Source organism: Thamnophis elegans, chromosome 4, assembly GCF_009769535.1.
Source record: "Thamnophis elegans isolate rThaEle1 chromosome 4, rThaEle1.pri, whole genome shotgun sequence".
Lineage (NCBI taxonomy): Eukaryota > Metazoa > Chordata > Lepidosauria > Squamata > Colubridae > Thamnophis > Thamnophis elegans.
In genome coordinates this window covers 127330308-127352726 of record NC_045544.1, presented here as the reverse complement: position 1 = coordinate 127352726, position 22419 = coordinate 127330308, and the positions used below count along the sequence as shown (strand labels likewise).

At 44.3% G+C, this 22419-nt stretch overlaps 1 protein-coding gene across 1 annotated transcript in view; it reads right to left on the bottom strand.

The window, feature by feature from the left end:
* Window positions 1-22419, bottom strand: part of GALNT17 (polypeptide N-acetylgalactosaminyltransferase 17) — a 387132-nt gene that overhangs the window by 225877 nt on the left and 138836 nt on the right. The window contains exon 2 of the mRNA XM_032216602.1: window positions 3846-4029. Within this exon, the coding sequence (XP_032072493.1) occupies window positions 3846-4029 (184 nt within the window). The remainder of the gene's footprint in view (window positions 1-3845; window positions 4030-22419) is intronic.

The window sequence follows — 22419 nt, the reverse complement described above, 5'->3', positions numbered from 1 at the left end:
AAGTGCTTTGGAGAATAGCTTGACTCCCTCTTCTTTGTGGCAACCCCTGAGATATCGGAAGACTGCTATCATGTCTCCCCTAGTCCTTCTTTTCATTAAACTAGACATACCCAGTTCCTGCAATCGTTCTTCATATGTTTTAGCCTCCAGTCCCCTAATATACTACCCACCATGCTATCAAGCAACTATTTTGTAATATCCTTCATATTTGTTTTCGTTATATAAAGTTACCTTCCCCACATAATTCAGTCTCCCTGTGATAAATTGCATTGCTGTACAACTGCTCGCTTTCCTATTTGAAAACCTATTTCAACCTATTTCCTTCTCGATGAAAGAAAAGCCATTCATGTCTTCCCACTATATTGAAATTGCCAATTCAATATATGCCAGCTGCATCAGAGCAGAATGTGCATCCCACACACGGCTGGAATCAACACAGAGGCCTTCCCAGAATGTAGAGATGAGATGCATATCCGAAAAGGGATAAAATAAAGTGGAGAGGGAGACTTTGAGACAGATAAATATCCCTGCATATCAACCACCAGGCCAATTACACCGAAACAGTTGTGTGCCATACTACCCACCTAGAACAATCAAAACTCAAAGACCCATTTGCTTCAAACATCTGTCTCCAAAGCAGAGATGCACCTGCTACAGTATAAGCAGGACCGGTGATGAAATGGATTATTTTTCAAGTTAGGCAGTTATGCCCTTTCCTAGGGAATTTCACTGCATTTCCTTCCCTCCTACCAGTTCATGACTCACTTTCCCCATAATCTGTTCATATATACCGTGATTCCTAATCGCCCACAATTGTCTGAGGATTGCTTTGGAGTCTCCAACGGGCGTTGCTTTACATGTCTATTTTACAAACTACGTTATCATTTTATTTTTTACAAACTGTCATAAAAATATCCCGATAAAAAACAAAGGGAAACCACAAACAATCACAAACAATAACTCTTACTTTCAGATCAGAGGTTGATTGTTTCATGAGGAATTTGGAACATGACTAGCCAACATAACATTACTTACTGTATTTTTTGGAGTATAAGACGCACCGGAGTATAAGACACACCAAGATTTTAAAGAGTTTTTTAAAAAACAGTTTTTGCACTCTGTAGACCTCCCCAAAACAGCCCGTTTTTCATGAGAACGGGCCCATTTTTTTTAAAAAAAGGGCATGCATAGCCTTTAGGAGGCTTGTAGAGTGCTCCAAGGGTGGCAAAAATGAGCAAAAAATGGCCCATTTTTCATGAAAACAGGCCCATTTTTGACAAAAACGGGCATGCATTGCCCTTAGGAGGCTTATAGAGTGCTCCTGGGGGCTAGGGGAGGCAAAATTGAGCAGAAAATGGCGCATTTTTCACTCATTTCTGCCCTCCCCAGCCCCCAGGAGCACTCTATAAACATGCTAACCTCCTAAAGCAGTGGGTCTCAACCTTCCTAATGTCGCTACCCTTTAATACAGTTCCTCATGTTGTGGTGACCCCAACCATAAGATTATTTTATGTTTTCCATATTTTTTCAAAAATATGTGTTTTCCAATGGTCTTAGGCGACTCCTGTGAAAGGGTTGTTCGATCCCCAAAGGGGTCCCGGCCCACATGTTGAGAACCACTGTCCTAAAGGTTATGGATGGCCATTTTGGTGAAGGGGGCGGGGTTTGGGGAGGCAACAAATGCTGCATTCAGTGTATAAGACGCACCCAGATTTTTAGCCTCTTTTTTGAGGGAAAAAATGCATCTTATACTCCGAAAAATACGGTATATTAACAATGTATTGCAATAAGGTCTATTGACATAGCTGAATCCAGCAAGGATTAGCTATGGCCAGTGGCCCTGAACTCTTCCCAAGACATTCTTTTTATACTTTTCTGTATACATTTCACAACTTACTACCCTGTTCTGTCTTACCAACAGATAGTCTCCACATACACCCATGTACATTTGAAGTTCTCAGACCCTTGTTACTTTTAGGTCCTCATTTCCCACCATCTCATTCTTCCTGCTCTAAATATATCCATACAAGTACAAACTTTGCAGAAAAAAGCAGCACAAAATCCATTTAGCACATTTGAAATACATCTGGTACATTTTGCAATTATGTTAGCTTAAAACTTTGGTTCAGTGAGGCCTGCAAGTTCACTCCTCGGCCTTATTACCTGCAACTTTCCAATTGATATTCCCCCCCCCCCTCACAAAAACCTTCACATTCTCCCAATCCTCACACACACAACGGATGCCATTTCGGATGCGTTACCAATGGTACTCATGTTATGAACGCTTGAAACTGAAAGGATGAGATCGGCTGTTAAGCACAGCACCGATTCAAACAATGAGATGTGCCTGTGCATTAATCTCACCTTTGGGGAGATGATCGACACAGGGAAAAGGGGAAAAAAAAGACCAGAATGACAGCCACTCAAGACTCAGCTTGAAGGAGAAGAGAGGCTGCCGGTGTCATTTTAAAACATTCATGAGGTTAGACAAAATTTCTTCTTTTCCCACTTTTGAAGGAAAGAAATTGTGATTCAAGGCCCATGTTGTTATGCTAAGATGAAGTATTTAGATGCCTGGAGCAAAGTACTTCTCTTGATCAATCAGCAACGTTAAGATCCACTGGTAAGACTGTTTGACATCCTTGGATAGGTTGTTGAGACTGGGGCTCTCCAAGGACATCTCAACCGGTTTTTCTGAGACCCAGTAGACACTTCCTTCAGGAGCCTTTACCCTGTTTCACTTTGAGAGAAGCTTCTGAACTACCAAAAGCCACACCAAGAAGCTGCGGATGCTCCTTCTGCATCTAATGATCTTTGTGTCAGGCCTGCAACCAGGGTTCGTTTTCGGATCTTTGTCCTGCCACACTTCTATCTACTATGCTGTTTCTGTAGTGGGGAAATGGGAGGGGGGATTGTATGGAGTGAGATGCTATGTAGCCATAACAAAATACTTTCTAGAAAGCCAAGATCATCCTTTGTCTTTGCAACTCTGCACCTGACTGGAACTGGATGGGTGGGACTGCCAGCATGACAGTGGAAGATTGGGCCATGTGATGGAATTATGGGTGTGGGAGACAAGATCTTGAACTTTCAACTGGGTGAGGAAAAACGGGAAGCTTTCAGATTCAGGTTTCCCCAAATGTTCCAACATGTCTCTCTTATTAAATTGGAACTTTGAGCAATGCTTTGCCTTGGACTCTGATTTAATTTTGGATGTTATCTGGGACTGTCATGCCTTTGTGCCCATTGCTATAGATCAGTGATGGCAAACCTTTTTAGCACTGAGTGCCGAAAAGATTGTGCGAAAACGTCATGTGCATGCTCGCTCATCGGGGCCGACTTCCCGGGTTCTAGCGCACATGCACATCCAATTATTAGCTGGCTGGCATGCATGCACAGACCAGCTTTCAGCACTGCTGCGTGCACAGAGGGATCACACTCCAGAAAAGCCAAACTTCTGGGTTCTGTCATTCATGTGTACACAATATTCAGTTGGCCGGGACGCATGTAAACACCGGTTTTCAGCACTGCCGTGCACACAAAGAACAGCTGATTGTTGCATGTGCATGCATGCCAGAAGCCCGGAAGGCAAAAAGGCAAGGCCGCACATGCTGGGCATCATGGTTTCGCATGCCACTTTGGGTATGCGTGCTTTAGGTCCAGCTTCATAGCTATAGAGACTAACTACTACTAATGTGGATTTTCCAAAAATGCACTAGATTGGGAAGCCACAAAGCAGATGTGACTCTCTTCAGTTACTTTACTGATTTGTAATACTTATATCCAGTTCCTATCCCAGCTGTCAGTTCCCCATGATGAGAGCAGGAGAGGGGGGGCTTACTTACTTAGTTGGACGATAATCTGGTATGGTGCGGTCCAACGATATTTTCTCACTGAGATAGGAATTGTATCCATATTTTTCGTGGGGTCCCTTGGCTTTTTCTTCCTCCTCTGGAGAAAGAGTGGCAGGCAAGCCACCTTTGCCACGACCACCGTAGCCTTCAATAAGCCCCAAGGATTTTGACAGACCTAGAAGAAGAAAAAAACAAGGAAGAGACACACAAGAGTCAGTCTTGATAGATTTAAAACCAGAACTGTTCCTATTAGGAATAATAAAAGAAAAAATATAGTAAAGGAGTGACATATTTAATGCTGCATGTGATAACCACAGCAAGATTGGTGTACGTGCAAAACTGGAAAAATTTTGAGATGCCCCCCACCGAAGAAGTCATAAAGAAAAATGTGATCTGTGCAGAAATGGACTGACTGACACTAGAAATCAAAAATGGAGCTACTCCCAAGCGTCAGGAACAATTACGCAATTACAGGAGGTAATTACACTCAGCTGGTGGTCATTAGGCTCCTCTCCAGACTATAAAAAGGCTACTTGTGCACACGCCCCTCTTTGCAGAAGTCAACACAGAATCGAATGTCAGAGAACTTTGTATGAGCTTGGCAGGCTGGATTGCTGCCAAGCCTTATCTGTGTTTATTGCTGCCCAAGCTTGTCTGTGTTGAGTTGCTGCCTGTTTGGACCTGTTTGTCTGGACCTGTTTGTCTGTTAATTAAATGCTGTAATTTATCTCTGGCTCGGAGTGTGCTTTGGTGTGGAATGAGGGGGGTCAGAACAGATAAATATATAAAGGAGGATCAAGGATATGTTAATAAGTTTAACGTAGCTATGTACGATAAGTAGAAACTGTATTTGTTGTTATGTTAAAATAAAATGACAAAGCCAGAAAGGTCGCTCCATGTCCAATGTTTTTAATGTTTATTCAATAAAATAATTTTTAAAAAAAGAGTCTTGAAAGGAGACGTTAGAAGCTATGATTTCCATCTTGCCTTGAAACACATCAACAGATATAGAAAATCACCATCAACGTATCCTGGCTGTACTGCTAGTGCATCCAAAAAGGAAGGAAAGAGATACTAGTCTACCCATCTTTTAAATGAATGAACAGAATATTGAAGATAGAATACTGTTGGAAGGGACCTTGAAGGTCTTCTAATCCACCCTCCTGCTCAAACACGAGATCCTATACCTTTCCAGATAAATGACTGTCCAATCTCTTCCTGAAAACTTCCAGTGATGGAGAACCCACAACTTCTGAAGAAAAGCCATCCCACTGATTAATTGTTCTCACTGTTGGGAAGTTTCTCCTTAGTTCTAGATTGGATTTTCTCTTTAATGATCTTCCACCTATTACTTCGTGTCCTGCCTTCAGATGCTGACCAGGTATGTATGGTCTTTATTTCTTTCTTTTTTAATTTTAATATATTTTATTCAGAATTTTTGAATAAGCTAAAAACAAATGCAAGCGATAATTACTATTTAGTTTCTCATGAAATGGAACAAGCAGTATCACTGTAAATATTGTACACAGAATTCATTCTTGATCTAATCTGACAGAGCTTTTCATAAACCCTAACATTAGGGTTAGAGCCGAGGTGGCTCAGTGGTTAAATGCAGCACCGCAGGCTACTTCAGCTGACTGCAGTTCTGCAGTTCGGCTGTTCAAATCTCACCGGCTCAGGGTTGACTCAGCCTTCCATCCTTCCGAGGTGGGTAAAATGAGGACCCGGATTGTTGTTGGGGGCAATATGCTGACTCTGTAAACCGCTTAGAGAGGGCTGAAAGCCCTATGAAGCGGTATATAAATCTAACTGCTATTGCTATTGCTATTGCTATTGCTATTGCTATTGCTATTGCTAATACAATACAATACAATACAATACAATACAATACCAGAGTTGGAAGGGACCTTGGAGGTCTTCTAGTCCAATCCTCTACCTAGGCAGGAAACCCTATACCGTTCCAGACAAGAATCGAGCTATTGTTACATTTGGAACAATGGTGGGTTTCCATTTTTTTTTTTACTACTGATTTGCGCTCGTGATGCTTCTGCGTATGCGCAGAAGTGTCCGGGTAGGTGGGCGGAACCTCCTGTTGCCACCACTACCGGTTTGCCTGATCCAGGATGAAACAGCAGAAATTCACCTCTGATTTGGAAACGGCTCAAGAATAAAAATGGAAATGCACTTTAACATTTAAAAGTAAAACTTTAAGGAAGGCACACTTATCAGAAGAATCCAATGCTCTTCCCTTATAAGGTAAAGGTTCCCTCTCGCACATATGTGCTAGTCATTCCCGACTCTAGGGGGCAGTGCTTATCTCCGTTTCAAAGCCAAAGAGCCAGCACTGTCCAAAGACATCTCGATAGTCATGTGTCCGGCATGACTAAACGCAGAAGAGGCACAGAACACTGTTACTTTCCCACCAAAGGTGGTCCCTATTTTTCTACTTTCATTTTTACATGCTTTTGAACAGCTAGGTTGGCAGAAGCTGGGACAAGTAATGGGAGCTCACTCCATTACACGGCGCTAGGGATTCGAACCGCCGAACTGTTGACCTTTCTGATCGACAAGCTCAGAGTCATAGCCATTGAGCCACTATAGATATATGCCTTTTCCTGAAAGGAAAAAAAAACAAGAAAAAAATGGTCTATTTCTGAGTTCTAGTCCTCCAGACCGTATCAATTTTACATAGTGTTTTCTATTGCCGCTGAAAAGATTCTCTACAACAGTGTTTCTCAACCTTGGCAACTTGAAGATGTCCGGACTTCAACTCCCAGAATTCCCCAGCCAGCGAATGCATTCGCTGGCTGGGTAATTCTGGGAGTTGAAGTCCGGACATCTTCAAGTTGCCAAGGTTGAGAAACACTGCTCTACAAACAACAACAGGAAAAGGGAAGTGTCTATTAGCTTTGCTTCTAAGATAAGTTTACTTGGAAATTATAAGAAGTGAACAAGGGACCTTTATCTATGCATTATTAAACTATATTCCTGCAGAGTGACATTCAGGGGAACGTTGAAAGTCTAAGGCTAACATGACATCTCAAGATGGCACAGTGGGAAGGATTTATTCTATGAATCATTAATAAACCTAATTCCTCCTTTCGATCTTGTGTCTGAGTCACAGGTAAGCCGAATTTTATTTAGCCTCTGTATCACCACCAGTTAAATTTCCCACTACACCTTACCATTGGAATCACAGTAAGACAAATTCCATCTAGGCCGACTCACAAATAAGTCAAGTTCCCACCTAAACTCTCCATCATTAGCAGGCCAAATTTCCCCATGCCCATTTAGCTACTCGATCATGGAGCTGCCAGATCCTGCCCCCTTGCCAAACACGGGCCAATTGACTTTTTATTCTAAAGAAAAAAATAAGTAGGTAGCTGCCAAGTAAATATCCATTTTCTCAATCTGAACGGTGAATAAGCTAAATTGAATGCCGATTTAAAGGCCAATTTCGGCTTCCATTAAAGCACACACGCACATTCAGGCACAGTGCTAGTCTCAGGCCTTCTGGAAATGAAACGAATTTTCCTTTCACCTCTTAAAAGCCAAGCCGCAAGAGTGAATACCCCCATCCAGAAGAGGGAGAGAGAGAAAAAAAATCTTAACCCAAGCATGTCAGGAAAAGAGAGACAAAGTAATTTTTATGGCATGCTTCACTGTGCATTATAGAAAGCTGTAGCACCTGACATTTTTACATTTATTTTTAGGAGGGATTCACACCTCTCTCATTGTCAGGCGCTACCGAGCTCTTTGATGGATGATTTTTATTCCTAGCCGTGATATTTATTTTCCCACCTTTATGGTTCAAGAGATTCAGACACCCCCTAGGCAGGCCTTTTGTGTAGATGCTTCATTTGAGTAGACGGTGACCAAGAAACAAAAGAGCTTGACAAAACAAAACAACTTAATTCGATGAGCCATCGGTTCCATGCTCCCAAATCCAGTTCCCAAAGTTTCTCTTCTCCATCAAGATATGGATTGGAAAGCATTCTACAGTATCATCTTGGCTGACCAACCGCACTCAACGTGTAGTCCTCACTGGAACTGCATCTACATGGAGGGAAGTATGCAGTGGAGTACCCCAAGGCTGTTTTAGGCCCAGTACACTTCAACATCTTCATCAATGATCTGGATGTGGGGATAAATGGGGAACTCATCAAATATGCAGATGACACCAAACTGGCAGGAATAGCCAACACTCCAAAGACAGGCTTAAGATATAGAAGGATCTTGACAGACTTGAACTTTGGGCGCTATCTAATAAAATGAAATTCAATGGTGAAAAGAGTAAGGTTCTACATTTAGGCAAGGAAAACAAAATGCACAAGTACCGTATGTGTGGTACCTTGCTCAATAGTAGTAACTGTGAGAGGGATCTTGGAATCCTAGTGGACAACCATTTAAATATGAGCCAGCCGTGCACAGCAGCTGCCAAAAAAGTCAACACTAGGCTGCATAAACAGAGGGATAGAATCAAGATCACGTGAAGTGTTAATACCATTTTATAATGCTTTGGTAAGGCCACACATGGAATGCTGCATTCAGTTTTGGTCGCCACGATGTAAAAAAGATGTGGAGACTCTAAAAAAAAGTGCAGAGAAGAGCAACAAAGATGATTAGGGGACTGGAGGCCAAAACATATGAAGAATGGTTGCAGGAACTGGGTATGTCTAGTTTAATGAAAAGAAGGATCAGGGGAGACATGTTAGCAGTGTTCCAATATCTCAGGGGCTGAGATATTGGAAAGAAAGAAGAGGGAGTCAAGCTATTCTCCAAGGCACCTGAGGGTAGAACAAGAAGCAATGGGTGGAAACTAATCAAGGAGAGAAGCAACTTAGAACTGAGGAGATATTTCATGACGGTTAGAACAATTAATCAGTAGAACAACTTGCCTCCAACACTGAATGCTCCAACATTGGAAGTTTTTAAGAAGATGTTGGATAACCATTTGTCTGAAATGGTATAGGGTTTCCTACCTAAGCAGGGGTTTGGACTAAAAGACCACCAAGGTCCCTTCCAACTCTGTTATTCTATTCTATTCTATTCTATTCTATCCAGGGAGACAGGTGAGACTTCCTAATGATGCTCACATAGAAAAACAAGGGAGCTTCTAAATAAAAGATAAGTTGGAGAGATGGAGTTTTAATAGATGGAGAGAAATATTCTTTAATAATTTAGTTTGTGCGTGTCACAGATTCTAGAAGTCAAGAATACAGTATCTCTTTTGCATGGTCTATAGATATTGCTAATGTCTAAGTGTCTATGGAAGGCTGAATTGTCAGAGTGCCAGGCTTCTAGAAAATTCCCTGGCGTTTTTGGACTTGTCCTAGTCTAGGACTGTCACATTTTCCCAATTGAAACGATGGTTAAATCTGTCTATGTGTTGCAAAATTAAACAATTTTCCTCATGTTTCTGACTGCCACTTGGTGTTCATGAATGCGTTTTGCCAGTCTTCTGTCTGTTTCTCCTACATATAAAAGATTTATCCAAGGAATGGTCTATTGTAGAAAATGAAGTCTAGCTAATTACACATGGATGGGACACAGTGACTCAGTGGCTAAGATGCTGAGCTTGTCGATCAGAAAAGTTGGCAATTCAGCGGTTCGAATCCCTAGCGCCGCATAACAGAGTGAGCTCCCATTACTTGTCCCAGCTTCTGCCAACCTAGCAGTTCGAAAGCATGTAAAAATGCAAGTAAAGAAATAGGGACCACCTTTTGGTGGGAAGGTAACAGTGTTCTGTGCATCTTCGGTATTTAGTCATGCTGGCCACATGACCGTGTAGACGTCTTTGGACAGTGCTGGCTCTTTGGCTTTGAAACGGAGATGAGCACTGCCCCCTAGAGTCAGGAACGACTAGCACATACGTGTGAGGGGAACTTTTACTTTAATTACACATCCACAATTCCTTAGGACAGTGGTCCCCAGCCTGGCACAGATGAGGGGGTATATGAGTGGCAAATGCCTCTCACACATGCACAGCTCTATTTGCACATGAAGCTCACATTGAAGTTCCACTCACATGAGTGGAGAGCATTTCAGCAGAGGGCACTTGTGGTAACCTGTGGGCTGCTGGCCTCCAGCAGCTGAATCAGAGGAGGGAAGGGAGGCGTGGGAGTCAGGGTCAGCATCAGGGCAATCTGGGAGCTCCGAGGGGGAAGATGGAATGGAGTTGGCAGAGAGAGAGAGACAGAGGCAGATCCTGGGCCTTCAATCAGCCCTCAGATGGAGAGTCAACAGCCCCCAGATCTTGAGGTGGCTGAAGAAGAGGAGCAGGAACAGCTGGGTCCAGTGCCTGACACGCAGATGTGCAGAAGGCAGAGGAGAGGAGAGCAGTGGAAATCTATGGGCCGATCCTGGGGAAGGAAGAGCCACCGCTGCTAATAAGGCCCCACCGTAGCTCTGGGTATAAAAGGCAGGGGGCGGAGATGAATAGATTCTATCATCTAGCAACTGATATTCAAAGGTATATTATTTTGAATATTAGAGGGAGTGGCACAGTGGCCTAGAGGTGGAGCTCTCACCTCACCATCAGGAGGCTGTGAGTTTGATCCTAGGTAGAGGCAGATATTTCTCTCTCTGGGTACACTGAGAATATATCTGCTGAACAAAACTCCGCGCTGGCAACAGGAAAGGCATCTGGCCATTAAGTCAATCTGCTAGCTCCATTCAGTTGCCCATAATCCACCCCACAAGGGATTATGGAATCATTAAATTAAGAAGGTTATTACTTTGAATATTAGAGGAAATATTATTGCCATCCTAGCTAGTAATCATTTATGCTCCACCTACTCCTTCTTCAATGCAATATCCCGCATATAATTTGTACAAATATGGACATATAAAGCGGGAAAGTGCGCAAACAATAGTATATTCATTAAAAATAATAAGAATGACATTATAACTGAAAATATTGCTTGCAAAAAATATGCAGGAAAAGAGTGCTCAGTGTCTTTTTAAAAGTATTTGGGGGGGGGGATTTCTGTTGATGTATCCAAGGGTTCAATACCATGTACATACATGCTATTCCTAAGAGAAATTAATGGAGAAAGAACAGAGAAAAGGAAAGAAGGAAGAGATTGAGGGAGGGAGAAAGATAACTGTAGATGACTTGCCTCCAGAAATTGTGGATATTCCAACACTGGAAGGTTTTAAGAAGAGATTGAACAACCATTTGCCTGAAACGGTATAGGACAGGGGTATCTACCTCCAAGGCCCGCAGGCCAGATCCAGCTAATAGGGTGCTTAGATCTGGCCTGTGGGCCCACTCTGAAACAGAGAAGGACCAGCCTGTGGTGCCTCTGCCAGTGAAAACAGGCCACACACAGCCTCCTCAAGTTCCATTTTTGCTGGCAAAGGGCTGCAGGAGGTCGTCATGGCTGAAAACAGAGCCCAGGCAGGCCGTGTGCAGCTTCCCCGAGCTCCATTTTTGCTGGCAAAGGGCTGCAGGAGGCCATTGTGGCCGAAAACAGAGCCCAGGGGGGCCGTGTGCAGTCTCCCCCGAGCTCCATATTTGCTGGCAAAAGTCTGCAGGAGGCTGTCACAGCCAAAAACAGAGCCCAGGCGGGCCGTGTGCAGCCTCCCCGAGCACGGTTTTCATTGGCAGAGGGCTGCAGGAGGCTCTCATGGTTAAAAATGGAGCCTCGATGAGTGACATAGAGCTGGCCATGCCCCCTGGTCATGCCCCCCCCCCAGGTCAAACACAACCCTGATGCAACCCTCAACGAAATTGAGTTTGACACCCCTGGTATAGGTTTCCTGCCTGAACAGGAGGTTGAACTAAAGACCTCCAAGGTCCCTTCCATCTCTGTTTTTCTGTTACAAACAAAACAAGGAACAGTTAAGTTTAATAATTTAAAAAAATCTTCTGGAAGTGAGTAAAAAAAAAGGGGGGGAAGTTCCAGCAGTGTGGAGGAAATTAAAAATGGGAATGATAATGATATTTTGATGATTAGAATGGAAATGAATGCCATAAATAGTAATGTTTTTTTTAAAAATTATGAAATGGAAGTCACAGATGCGGTGAGAACATTGGGAAATGGGATAGGACCACCATGTAGATGTTGAAACTGGGGAAATATTAAAATATAAATGAGGCTTCATAGGGAGACTGTATGGCTTGCTTATAATATCAGCATGAAAATGGCATCTTTGTTTGACAATTGAAAGAACACTACTATTTTCTCCCTATGAAAGGGAGAAGATTATAAGAAGGTGAATATGAAAACCAAAGAATTGTTAAGTTGTTTAGTGCACCTGGGAAGACTGATACAACTGGGATTGGAACAGTATGAAAGTGACAATGAACAAAATTTGGGAAATAAAGCTTTATGCTTTGGTGGGGTGTGGGTGGATCCTGCTTTTTTCCTCTCCAGTTGGTCACTGGGAAATGTATAAAAATGAGAAACAATTTGTTCATCTTTGATTTAAAGGAAGCATATAATAAAGTGAATAGGTATGAATCATGGGGTGTTTTACATGACGACTGAGGTATCTGATGAAAATAATATGCTGTAAGAAATCCTGTAGAAAAACAAGGAGATTCTCAGTCAATGGTTACAGTTCAGGCAGGGAATAGCAGGATTGGAAGGCAATTAGCAATTAGCAATTTAATAAAGTTATATGCTGCCCAATCCCGTAGGACTCTGGGCGGCTTACAGGAGCAAAAATAAAAGTTAAAGTTAAAATAAAGAAGAGCTACAATTTAAAAAACAACACACCAGACATTCTGTTTAAGTGGGGCTGGACCTTGATCAACAGCCCCAAGCCTGCCGGAACAGCCAGGTTTTCGTGGCTTTTTGGAAGGCCGAGAGAGTGGGAAGGGTCCGGATATCTACGGGTAAATCGTTCTACAGGGCCAGAGAAGCTACAGAGAAGGCCCTCCCCTGAGGGGCCGCCAGCCGGCATTGTCCGGTCGACGGCACCCGGAGAAGGCCCAACCTGTGAGATCTTATTGGTCGTTGGGAGGTATGTGGCAGGAGGCGATCTCTCAAATATCCAGATCCTAAGCCACGTAGGGCTTTAAAAGTAATGACTAGCACCTTGAAGCACGTTCGGAGACCAATAGGGACCTTGGAGATCTTCTAGCTCAACATCTGCTCAGATTTGGCTCAGATTTGGCCCATGATGTGATTGGATCCGGCCTACAGGGCCGTCCTGGAAAATGTAAGGGGGCGTGTCATTACCCAATGCAAAGAAGAAACATCGGGTCAGCGTGGCTTCAGCCCGGTCTACCCAATGCAAAGAGGAAACATGCCAGCAGTTTGGGGAGTGCTGTCAAGCTGTCCACGCCCAACCAGTCAGCCATGCCCAACCAGTCAGCCATGCCTGCCTGGCCCCCCAAGGACAACCACAGCCCTGATATGGCCCTCAATGAAATTGTTGTGGCCCGCCAGTGGCCATCGGAGCTGGTGGCAGACTTAGACAGTGGGGAGGTTGGGGAGGAACATGGGCCAGTCCTGGAGTCTGGGGAAGGCTCTGATGAGGGCTCTGCATCGGAAACAGAGATGAGGCCAGGGCCGTCCAACAGTTATCAGCTGCCTTTGGAGTTGGAGATCCGTGGGACAGAAGAACAGCTGGAATCTGTTCCCAATGTGTGCATGTACAGAGCTGCCAGGAGAAGGGAACAGTTAAGGAACAAGGGCCGACTCAGGAGTAAAGGCACAGGTGGACGGTGAATGGCCCCTACAAGACGGAATAAAGAAGAGTGAAAGGGGAGTGGAGTTTGCAGGATACAATTTGTCTGTTTCATTAGAGAGAAGATTTGTTTGTGACTCTCAGAGACTCCTTGCCAATTATTTTCTTCTACAGTGTTGGGAAGATATCGGCCTGGCAGCTCTCCAAGCCCGATAAGGTCTGTGGTTGTAAATTCGCCCTTGAAAGACTGTTTGTCGGGACTTTGCTGGATGTGAATGAGAGGAATTCACATTAGCTTAATAAAAAGGGGTTTTGTTGGGACAAGGAGTCTGCTTCGTGATTTTGTGAAGCCTAGGTCAGAAGGTCAGAACAGAAATTGCGTTTGACACCCCTGTGCTATACCATACCAGACAACTGGTGATCCAGTCTCTTCTTAAAAGCATCCAGTGATATTAAACTTTAAACTTTAATAAAATTTGTATGCTGTCCACTCCCTAGGGACTCTGGGCGGCTCACAACAAGTAAAAAGCATTTAAAACATTTAAAAAATACAAAATTAAAATCAGTCCAACATCCATTCCATCAGTGGGGCTGGGATTTCATCAACAGCCCCAGGCCTGCCGGAACAGCCAGGTCTTAGTCACTTTATGGAAGGCTGGGAGAGTAGTGAGGGTCCGGATCTCAGCAGGTAGCTTGTTCCACAAGGCCGGTGCAGCGACTGAGAAGGCCCTCCCTTGGGGAGCCGCCAGCCGGCATTGTCCGGTCGACGGCACCCGGAGGAGGCCCAACCTGTGTGATCTTATTGGTCGTTGGGAGATAAATGGCAGGAGGTGGTCTCTCAGGTAGCCAGGTCCAATACCATGTAGGGCTTTAAAAGTAACGACTAGCACCTTGAAGTGGGTCCGGAGACCAATAGGAAGCCAGTGCAGCTTGCGGAGGATAGGTATAACATGGGTGTACACCCATTATCACTCGCGCGGCTGCATTCTGGACCAGTTGAAGTCTTCGGACACTCTTCAGGGGCAGCCCCATGTAGAGTGTGTTACAGTAATCCAGTCTTGGGGTGACGAGGGCGTGGGTGACCATTCGAAGTGCCTCCCGGTCCAAATAGGGCCGCAACTGGTGCACCAGGCGAACCTGGGCAAAGGGCCCCCCTGGTCACAGCCGACAAATGATGTTCTAATGTCAGCTGTGGATCCAGGAGGACACCCAGATTGTGGACCCTCTCCAAGGGGTGAATGATTTCACCCCCCAGGCTGAGAGGTGGAATGTCACAACCATCTTTGGGAGGCAGCATCAATAGCCACTCGGTTTTGTCTGGATTGAGTGCAAGCTTGTTCACTCCCATCCAGACCCTGACAGCCTCCAGGCACTGGCACATCACTATAGCAAGCTAAGGAAGTGTAATATTCCCTTAGAAATCCAGTGGGTATAGTAGTTCAAGGTGTTAGACTCAAGCTGAAAGATTATAAGCTTCAATCTTTTCTTTAACATAGAGGCCTTAGTTAAGCAACTTTTGACCAGTCACTCTCAGGACAGTTGCAATGGTAAAACACTTCCAAAAGAAAAAAAGAAAAGAAAATTATATACTTGCCAGGAGTCAAGGCTGATCTGAAGTACTGCCCATCAAATCTTTAGATATGCAATGCAGTTATAGTAAATACATGAGGTATTGTTACATGAAGGGACATGGTGGCTCAGTGGCTATGAGGCTGAGCTTGTCAGTCGAAAGGTCGGCAGTTCAGCGGTTCTAATCCCTAGTGCCCCATAATGGAGTGAGCTCCTGTTACTTGTCCCAGCTTCTGCCAATTGAGCAGTTCAAAAGCGTGTAAAGATGCAAGTAGAAAAATAGGAACCACCTTTGGTGGGAAGGTAACAGCATTCCATGCGTCGTTGGCATTTAGTCATGCCAGCCACATGACCATGGAGACGTCTTCGGACAGCACTGGCTCTTCAGCTTTCAAATGGAGATGAGCACCTCCCCCTAGAGTCGGGAATGACTAGCACATATGTGCGAGGGAAACCTTTACCTATTGTTACACTTGTGGTAAAACAAGAGGAAGTCAGGTAAAAAACATGTATAGTTACTGAATGAATAATGGGCTGAATCCAAAGAGATGGATTCAGTATGCTTACGTAGTTTAGTCTTATAGAGTTTAGCAGTAGGCACCCTCCATACAGATGAGAGCTGCATTCACTATGAGATTTCCCCCTCCCCCACGGGATCATCCTCCCGCCCCCACAAATGATTTAACTAATGCAAACCTTGGCATTTTATGGCTGGTGAGCCACATCCAGCTCTTTGGCTGTCTCTGTCCAGCCCACAGCATTGGCAGTATCAGCACTGGGGGAGGAGGGGGTGTTGGTCATTGGATGGTGTCAGCAGGATGTGGTGCAGCATCAGTGTGGGGTGGCAGAGCAATGGAAGCCCTGCACAACAGTTCTAGTTTCTCAAGTGGCCTCTTGGGAAAATTAATTGCCCACCTCTGGATAATGTGTCCTTGTAAGAAAACATTCATAGCAAGCTTGAATTGACCCTGAGTAGCAACAAGGACAAGAATCGGTAAACCAGATTGTTTCTATTTACTGATGATATCTCAAAGACAGTATAGCATGCCGACCTAGTGGAAAGGGATAAATAACAAGAAGGTCACCCTGATGGATTTATCTGAAACTGTCCAATGTCATGCTGTAATTCATACTGGCTCTATCTTCTCTTTGTCTTGGTTTTGCAATATAGTGAGCCAAAGGTATATAATGGCACTTACAGCAATAGCACCTATATGTCAACCAAAGTCATGTCAGGCCTGCAACCATCTTTTCTTTTGGATCTTTGGCCTACCACACTTTCTATATCTATATATTCTATTATTCTACTATGCATTTTCTATTGTGGGGAAATGGAAGGTTGTTTTTTTTTTTTTTACGAAGTTAGATGATACATAGCCATAACAAAATTCTTTCTAGAAAGCCAAGGCCATCCTTTGTCTCTGCACCTCTGCACCTGACCAGAACTGGATGGGTGGAAGATTGGACCACGTGATGGACTTATGGGTGTGGGGGCAAGATCTTGAACTTTCAACTGGGTGGGGGAAACTGGGAAGCTTTCAGATTCGGGTTTTCCCAGATGTGCCAACATGGCTCTCTTAATAAATTGGAACTTTGAGCAATACTTTGCCTCGGACTCTGATTTAATTTTGGATACTATTTGGAACCCCGAGAGCTGTACAGGACTCTGGGATGGTTTATTGTGTCAGCAGACTGTCCCCAACTATCTGAGTCCTCATTTTACTCACTTCAGAAGGATGGAAGGCTGAATCAACTTTGAAGGATCAAACTCCAGGCCGTGGGCAGAGTTTGCCTGCAATGCTGCGTTCTCACCACTGTGCCTACAGTGGTTAGAATGCAGTATTGTGGGCAAACTCTGCCATTTACACTGTTTATATTGCAGGCATATACAGTGTACACTGCAGGCAAAGTTGGCAGCCACCAGGACTCTTCTAAGCCATGGTTATACTTTTGCTCAGGGCTGCTCAGCAAGCTGCCACTGCTTTGCTGAAAACTCAGTGTACGCTGTCTTTGTTTGCATGTTTAATACATTCACATGTGGTATCTTCAAAGTGATGTGGTTGCTTTAGGGTTTCACCGCAACAAAAGAAATAATAAATGAGAGAGTCAAACTTCAAAATCAGTTTATGAAGGAAGAGGGAAGGTGTCCAGAGGAACTTGAAAATTAAGAAAACCATAACTGATTAGATTCTGGGTAGAATCTGACACAGAGCTGAAAAACTGACTGTCAGCCTCTGTTTTGCTGCTTGCTTCCGGCTGCCATTGAAACGGGGAGGAGCGGGGCATGGTATTTGGGTGGGGAAATTGTTCAGTGCTGGAGTGACTGTAAAAAGGGAGTTGTTCTCACCATCTACTGCGCATGCTGCAGATAGAGGAGTTGCCGCCAAGGCCAACTGTCCGGCATACCAACCTGATGATGATTTTTGAAGATGTCTCCCACAGGACACCTGTGGAGTGTATGGATTGGACAATGGGCTGGGGTTACCAGGGGGAGGGGATTGGGTCACATAATGATATCTATGATTACCCGCGCTTTTGCCTCAGATCTTGCTTTGCCTAGCTACTATCTACTCAGGACCAATAAAAGTACTCTTAATTCTGCAAAATGGAGTTGAGTGGTTTCTTTCTTGGTTACTGAGGGAAGCAGCCCTAACACTGACAGAACAAAAAGTCAATGCATGAAGCAATAGATAGACTCAAGTAAACAAGAATGGTTTACAACAGGGGTGTCAAACTTGACTTCACTGAGGGCCACATCAGGGTTGTGTTAGACCTCCGGGTGACCGGGAGGGGCATGGCCAGGATGGGCATGGTGTGGCCATCTTGACATCACTCGTGTCAGGAACACCTGTGGTGTCCCAGGCAGTGCTGGGGGAACACGACGGCTTCCTGCAGCCCCCTGCCAGCGGAAATGGAGCATGCAGCCCTCCTGAGCTCCATTTTTGCTGGCAGAGGCACTGTGAGGCGATCCGTCACTGTTTCCAGGGCCACACCGCGGGCCCGTGACCCGACAAAAGGGCAAATGTCAAAACTGCGCCCGACTGAACCGCGTTGCTAAAACCACGATGTCATCAACGCGGCGACAACAGCGCGGCGATAACAGCGCGGAGGCAGAAGGGTGCTTTACAACAGCACTTATAACTTAAGGTAAAGGTTAAGTTTAGGTTTAGGGTTAGGTTTAGGGTTAGGTTAAGGGTTAGGTTTAGGGTTAGGTTTAGGTTTAGGTTAAGGGTTAGGTTTAGGGTTAGTTTAAGGGTTAGATTAAGGGTTAGGTTTAGGGTTAGGTTAAGGGTTAGATTAAGGGTTAGGTTTAGGCTTAGGTTTAGCGTTACGTTTAGGGTTACGTTTAGGGTTAGGGGTTAGGTTTAGGGTTAGGGTTAGGTTTAGTTTTACAGTGAGCTTCTGTCGCCACGCTGTTGTCGGTGCGATTCAGCGCTCATTTATCGGAGCGCTTTAGAACACACGGTTTTGTCACCGCGGTTTAGTCGGGCGCGGTTTTGTCATTCGCCCTTTTGTCGGTGAACCCCGTGGGCTAGATCTAAGCACCCTGTGGGCTGGATCCAGCCACAGGCCTTGGGTTTGACACCCCTGGTTTATAAGGAAAAATATCTGAAGAAATATAACGAATAGTGATGGACAGTATTTGCAAGCTAGGGTCATTATATTTGTTTCCTTTTTCCTTATCTCATGCCTTTAAATATTTGTCTTATTGTTTCTTACATTTTAATGCACTTGGCATAACATTCTTTGCACCCCAAAAAGAGAGTAGCATGATGAGAAGGTATGTATGTAAAATTGTTTACTTGTAGGGGATTTTGGAAATTTGACCAAGGTCAGAATTCAGCCCTAAGATGACTGGTTGCCTTCACCATCCTATGGATTACTGTGTGTGAGTTGGAAGGCCATATAAATTTAATAAATAAATAAAATAAATCAGTACTTGAGCCCATTCATCGCCCTCCTTTATCTCTGTAACGTTTTTTCCATAGCCTACTTTAAGGTAAAGATAAAAGTTCCCTCGAACATGTGTGCTTGTCATTTCTGGCTCTAGGGGGTGGTGCTCATCTCCGTTTCAAAACTGAAGTGCCAGCACTGTCCAAAGATGCCTCCGGGGTCATGTGGCCAGCATGACTAAACACCAAAGGCGCATGGAGTGCTGTTACCTTCCCACCAAAGGTGGTTCCTATTTTTCTACTTGCATCTTTGCATGCTTTCAAACTGCTAGGTTGGCAGAAGCTGGGACAAGTAACAGGAGCTCACTCCACTACATGGCGCTAGGGATTCGAACCGCCAAACTGCTGACCTTCTGATTGACAAGCTCAGCATCTTAGCCACTGAGCTCCCACGTGCTATAGCCTACTTGACATTTGTTCAGAATGAAGCCACCTACTAACTCTTGAAATACCTGCTCTACATTTAATCAATTATGCCAAACGAGTAATCTCGCTTTAGAGGAAACAGCCGCAATGCATCACGTACAATGCAGTGATGTGCATCACATATGATTCAAAGGAAGCCTATCATGAAGTGGTCCCTTTAAAGAGAGCCCCCCTCCTCTCTTTCTCTCTCCCCCCACCCCCCATTATCTCCATGTCACCTAAAGCGACTGTCATAAAAATGAAAGCTATCTCATGCACGATGTGACAACTCAGCTCGACAAATTTCCATTCTTTGCAGCCCGTCTTCATTCCTTCTTTGCAGGTCTCCTAACTCACTCACCGCTAGCGCAGCTTGTCAGAAAGGATCTGCCAAGACTGCAAAGTAAGGATAGTACGTTTAACTGCCCAACTTTAAGTTTGACTGAAGCCCCCTCAAAAAAGCAGGTTTGAAACCAACTGACAAGTTGCCTTTGCAGAACCAGCTTTGAGAAGGAGAACTGATCATTAAGTCTGGCCTGCAGGAAAATATCTGAAGCACCAGTAACTTCACCCATTCAGGTGTGAAGTCATGCGAACTCCTTGCCTTTCCGCTTCCTGGAATGATCTGAACATCTAGGGAAGCTTTTAAGAATGCTTTTGAAACATCTTCAGCACACAGAAGGAAATAAGGCCAAGGTTGATGGCTTGATAATAGACACTTGTCTTCTTCTACCAAAATAAAGGGAAAGAGGAGGGGTTTTTTTTTGCAAAGAGAACAGGCAGACCAACAACACAGAACGGACTCTGCTAAAAACAGCACAGTTGGAAAGTGTTGCTTTTGTTGAGTTACTTATTAGAAGCATTTTTTTTTGGGGGGGGGGGAGTTAACATTCTTCAGAAGGGGAGTGCCATGAATCATTTCTTCCTAGAGGTGAGATGGAATGATGGCCCAAAGTCACCTACCAGCAACTGGCACTTTTGTGGGTAACATTCTTCACAAGTAATTTTCCATTAATGCTTCAACACTGGAAGTTTTTAAGAAGAGATTGGATAACCTGAAATTGTCTGAAAGGGTATAGGGCAGTGATGGCTAACCTTTTTTCTAAAGTTGTGCCAAAACTGTGCACGAGTGACCCCTGTTTGTGTGTGTGGGATTTTCGCTCTCCCCAGGCTGAGTAGGTGGAAACTGCCTCTCCCGACCCTCCAGAAGACTGAAAATCAGCTGGCCGATGTGCTTGTGCATACCAGAGCTGAGGGTTACCATGCCAGCAAATATGGCTCCGCGTGCCACCTGTGGCACACGTGCCATAGGCTTGCCATCATGGGTATAGGGTTTCCTGCTGAGTAGGGCATTGGACTAAAAAGCCTCCAAGGTACCTTCCAACTGTTCTATTCTATTCTATTCCATTCCATTCCATTCCATTCTACTCTATCCCTATCCCATCCCTATTCTAGAAGACCTCCAAGGTCCCTTCCAACTATTAGTCTATTCTATTCTACTCTACTCTACTCTACCCTACCCTACCCTACCCTACCCTACTCTACTCATTCTATTTTATTCCTAGAGGTGAGACAAAATGATCACCTACCTACCTGGCTATATACCTAAGGCAGGACCAGAATTCACAACCTTTCCACTTGTAGTCCAGCACCTTGGTCACTAAACCAAAATATTTTTTGGTTCCTCCAGTCAGTGTTGACTGCTAGTAACTGCCTAGACAACTCCTTGAAGTTTTCTTAGCAAGTGGTTTACCATTATCTCTTTCCTAGGGGGGAGGGGGGAGGGAGGGAGGGAGGGAGAGAGATTGGCCCAAAGTCATCCAGATGGCTTCATGCCTAAGGCAGCTCTAGAATTCACGTTCTCCCAGCTTCTCTGCCCACAGCACCAAACTGCCTCTCGAGGTTCTGATACACTACACAAAACACATCTATGACAAATTGAATAGAAAATAAAGAAGTGAACATTTTGGATTCAAAGGCAAAAAGCTGCTTCACACATAGCTGTTCCTGTGGAGCATTCATGGGTGTTTTGTGGCCAGAAACTCAATAAAGCGGCAGTGCCATTCCTGGGTTCATGTCAAATAACCTCAAAAATGATACACCTGCTTTAATGAGTTGCCAGCAAGCCAACAAGTGTGAACTTTATGAGTGCTCTGAAACACCATTTTCCCTTTAACTACAAAATTCTGCACAAACCTAAGAGAAAACATTTGGGAGGAATGAAGAATCACAATATATGAGTACCACGTCTTGGTGAATTGTTATTCTTTTTTTCCTAAAAGAAAATACTTCATTTGGGCTTTGCTTTTAAAGCCGTACGTTTCCAATCCCATTTATTATTATTATTTATTAGTTATTAGTTTGTCCAACATGTACGAGATAGCAGGGATAAGTATGAACATGGACATGAACAAGGAAATGGGCACAAATAAATGGGACAGTAGGACAGGGATGGTAGGCATACTGGTGCGCTTATGCACGCCCCCTTTATGGACCTCTTAGGAATGGTTGCAGGGTAGACAGAAGCTGTGGGGAGTTTGAGGATGTAACAATGGAGTCAGGTAGAGCATTCCAGGCATTGACCACTCTGTTGCTGAAGTCGTATTTTCTGCAATCGAGTTTGGAATGGTTTTACTTTGAGTTTGTATCAATTGTTTTTTCCATAAACAAAGCAGTAGTGAAATCCTTGGAAAATTAAAAGAGCCAAGGTGGCGCAGTGGTTAGGGTGCAGTACTGCAGGCCACTTCAGCTGACTGTTATCTGCAGTTCAGCAGTTCTAATCTCACCGGCTCAAGGTTGACTCAGCCTTCCATCCTTCTGAGGTGGGTAAAATGAGGACCCAGACTGTGGGGGCGATATGCTGACCCTGTAAAATGTTTAGAGAGGGCTGAAAGCCCTATGAAGCGGTATATAAGTCTAACTGCTATTGCTATTGCTAAAATAAAATTTTGGGGGTCAAAGAGCCAAGGTGGCGCAGTGGTTAAATGCAGCACTGC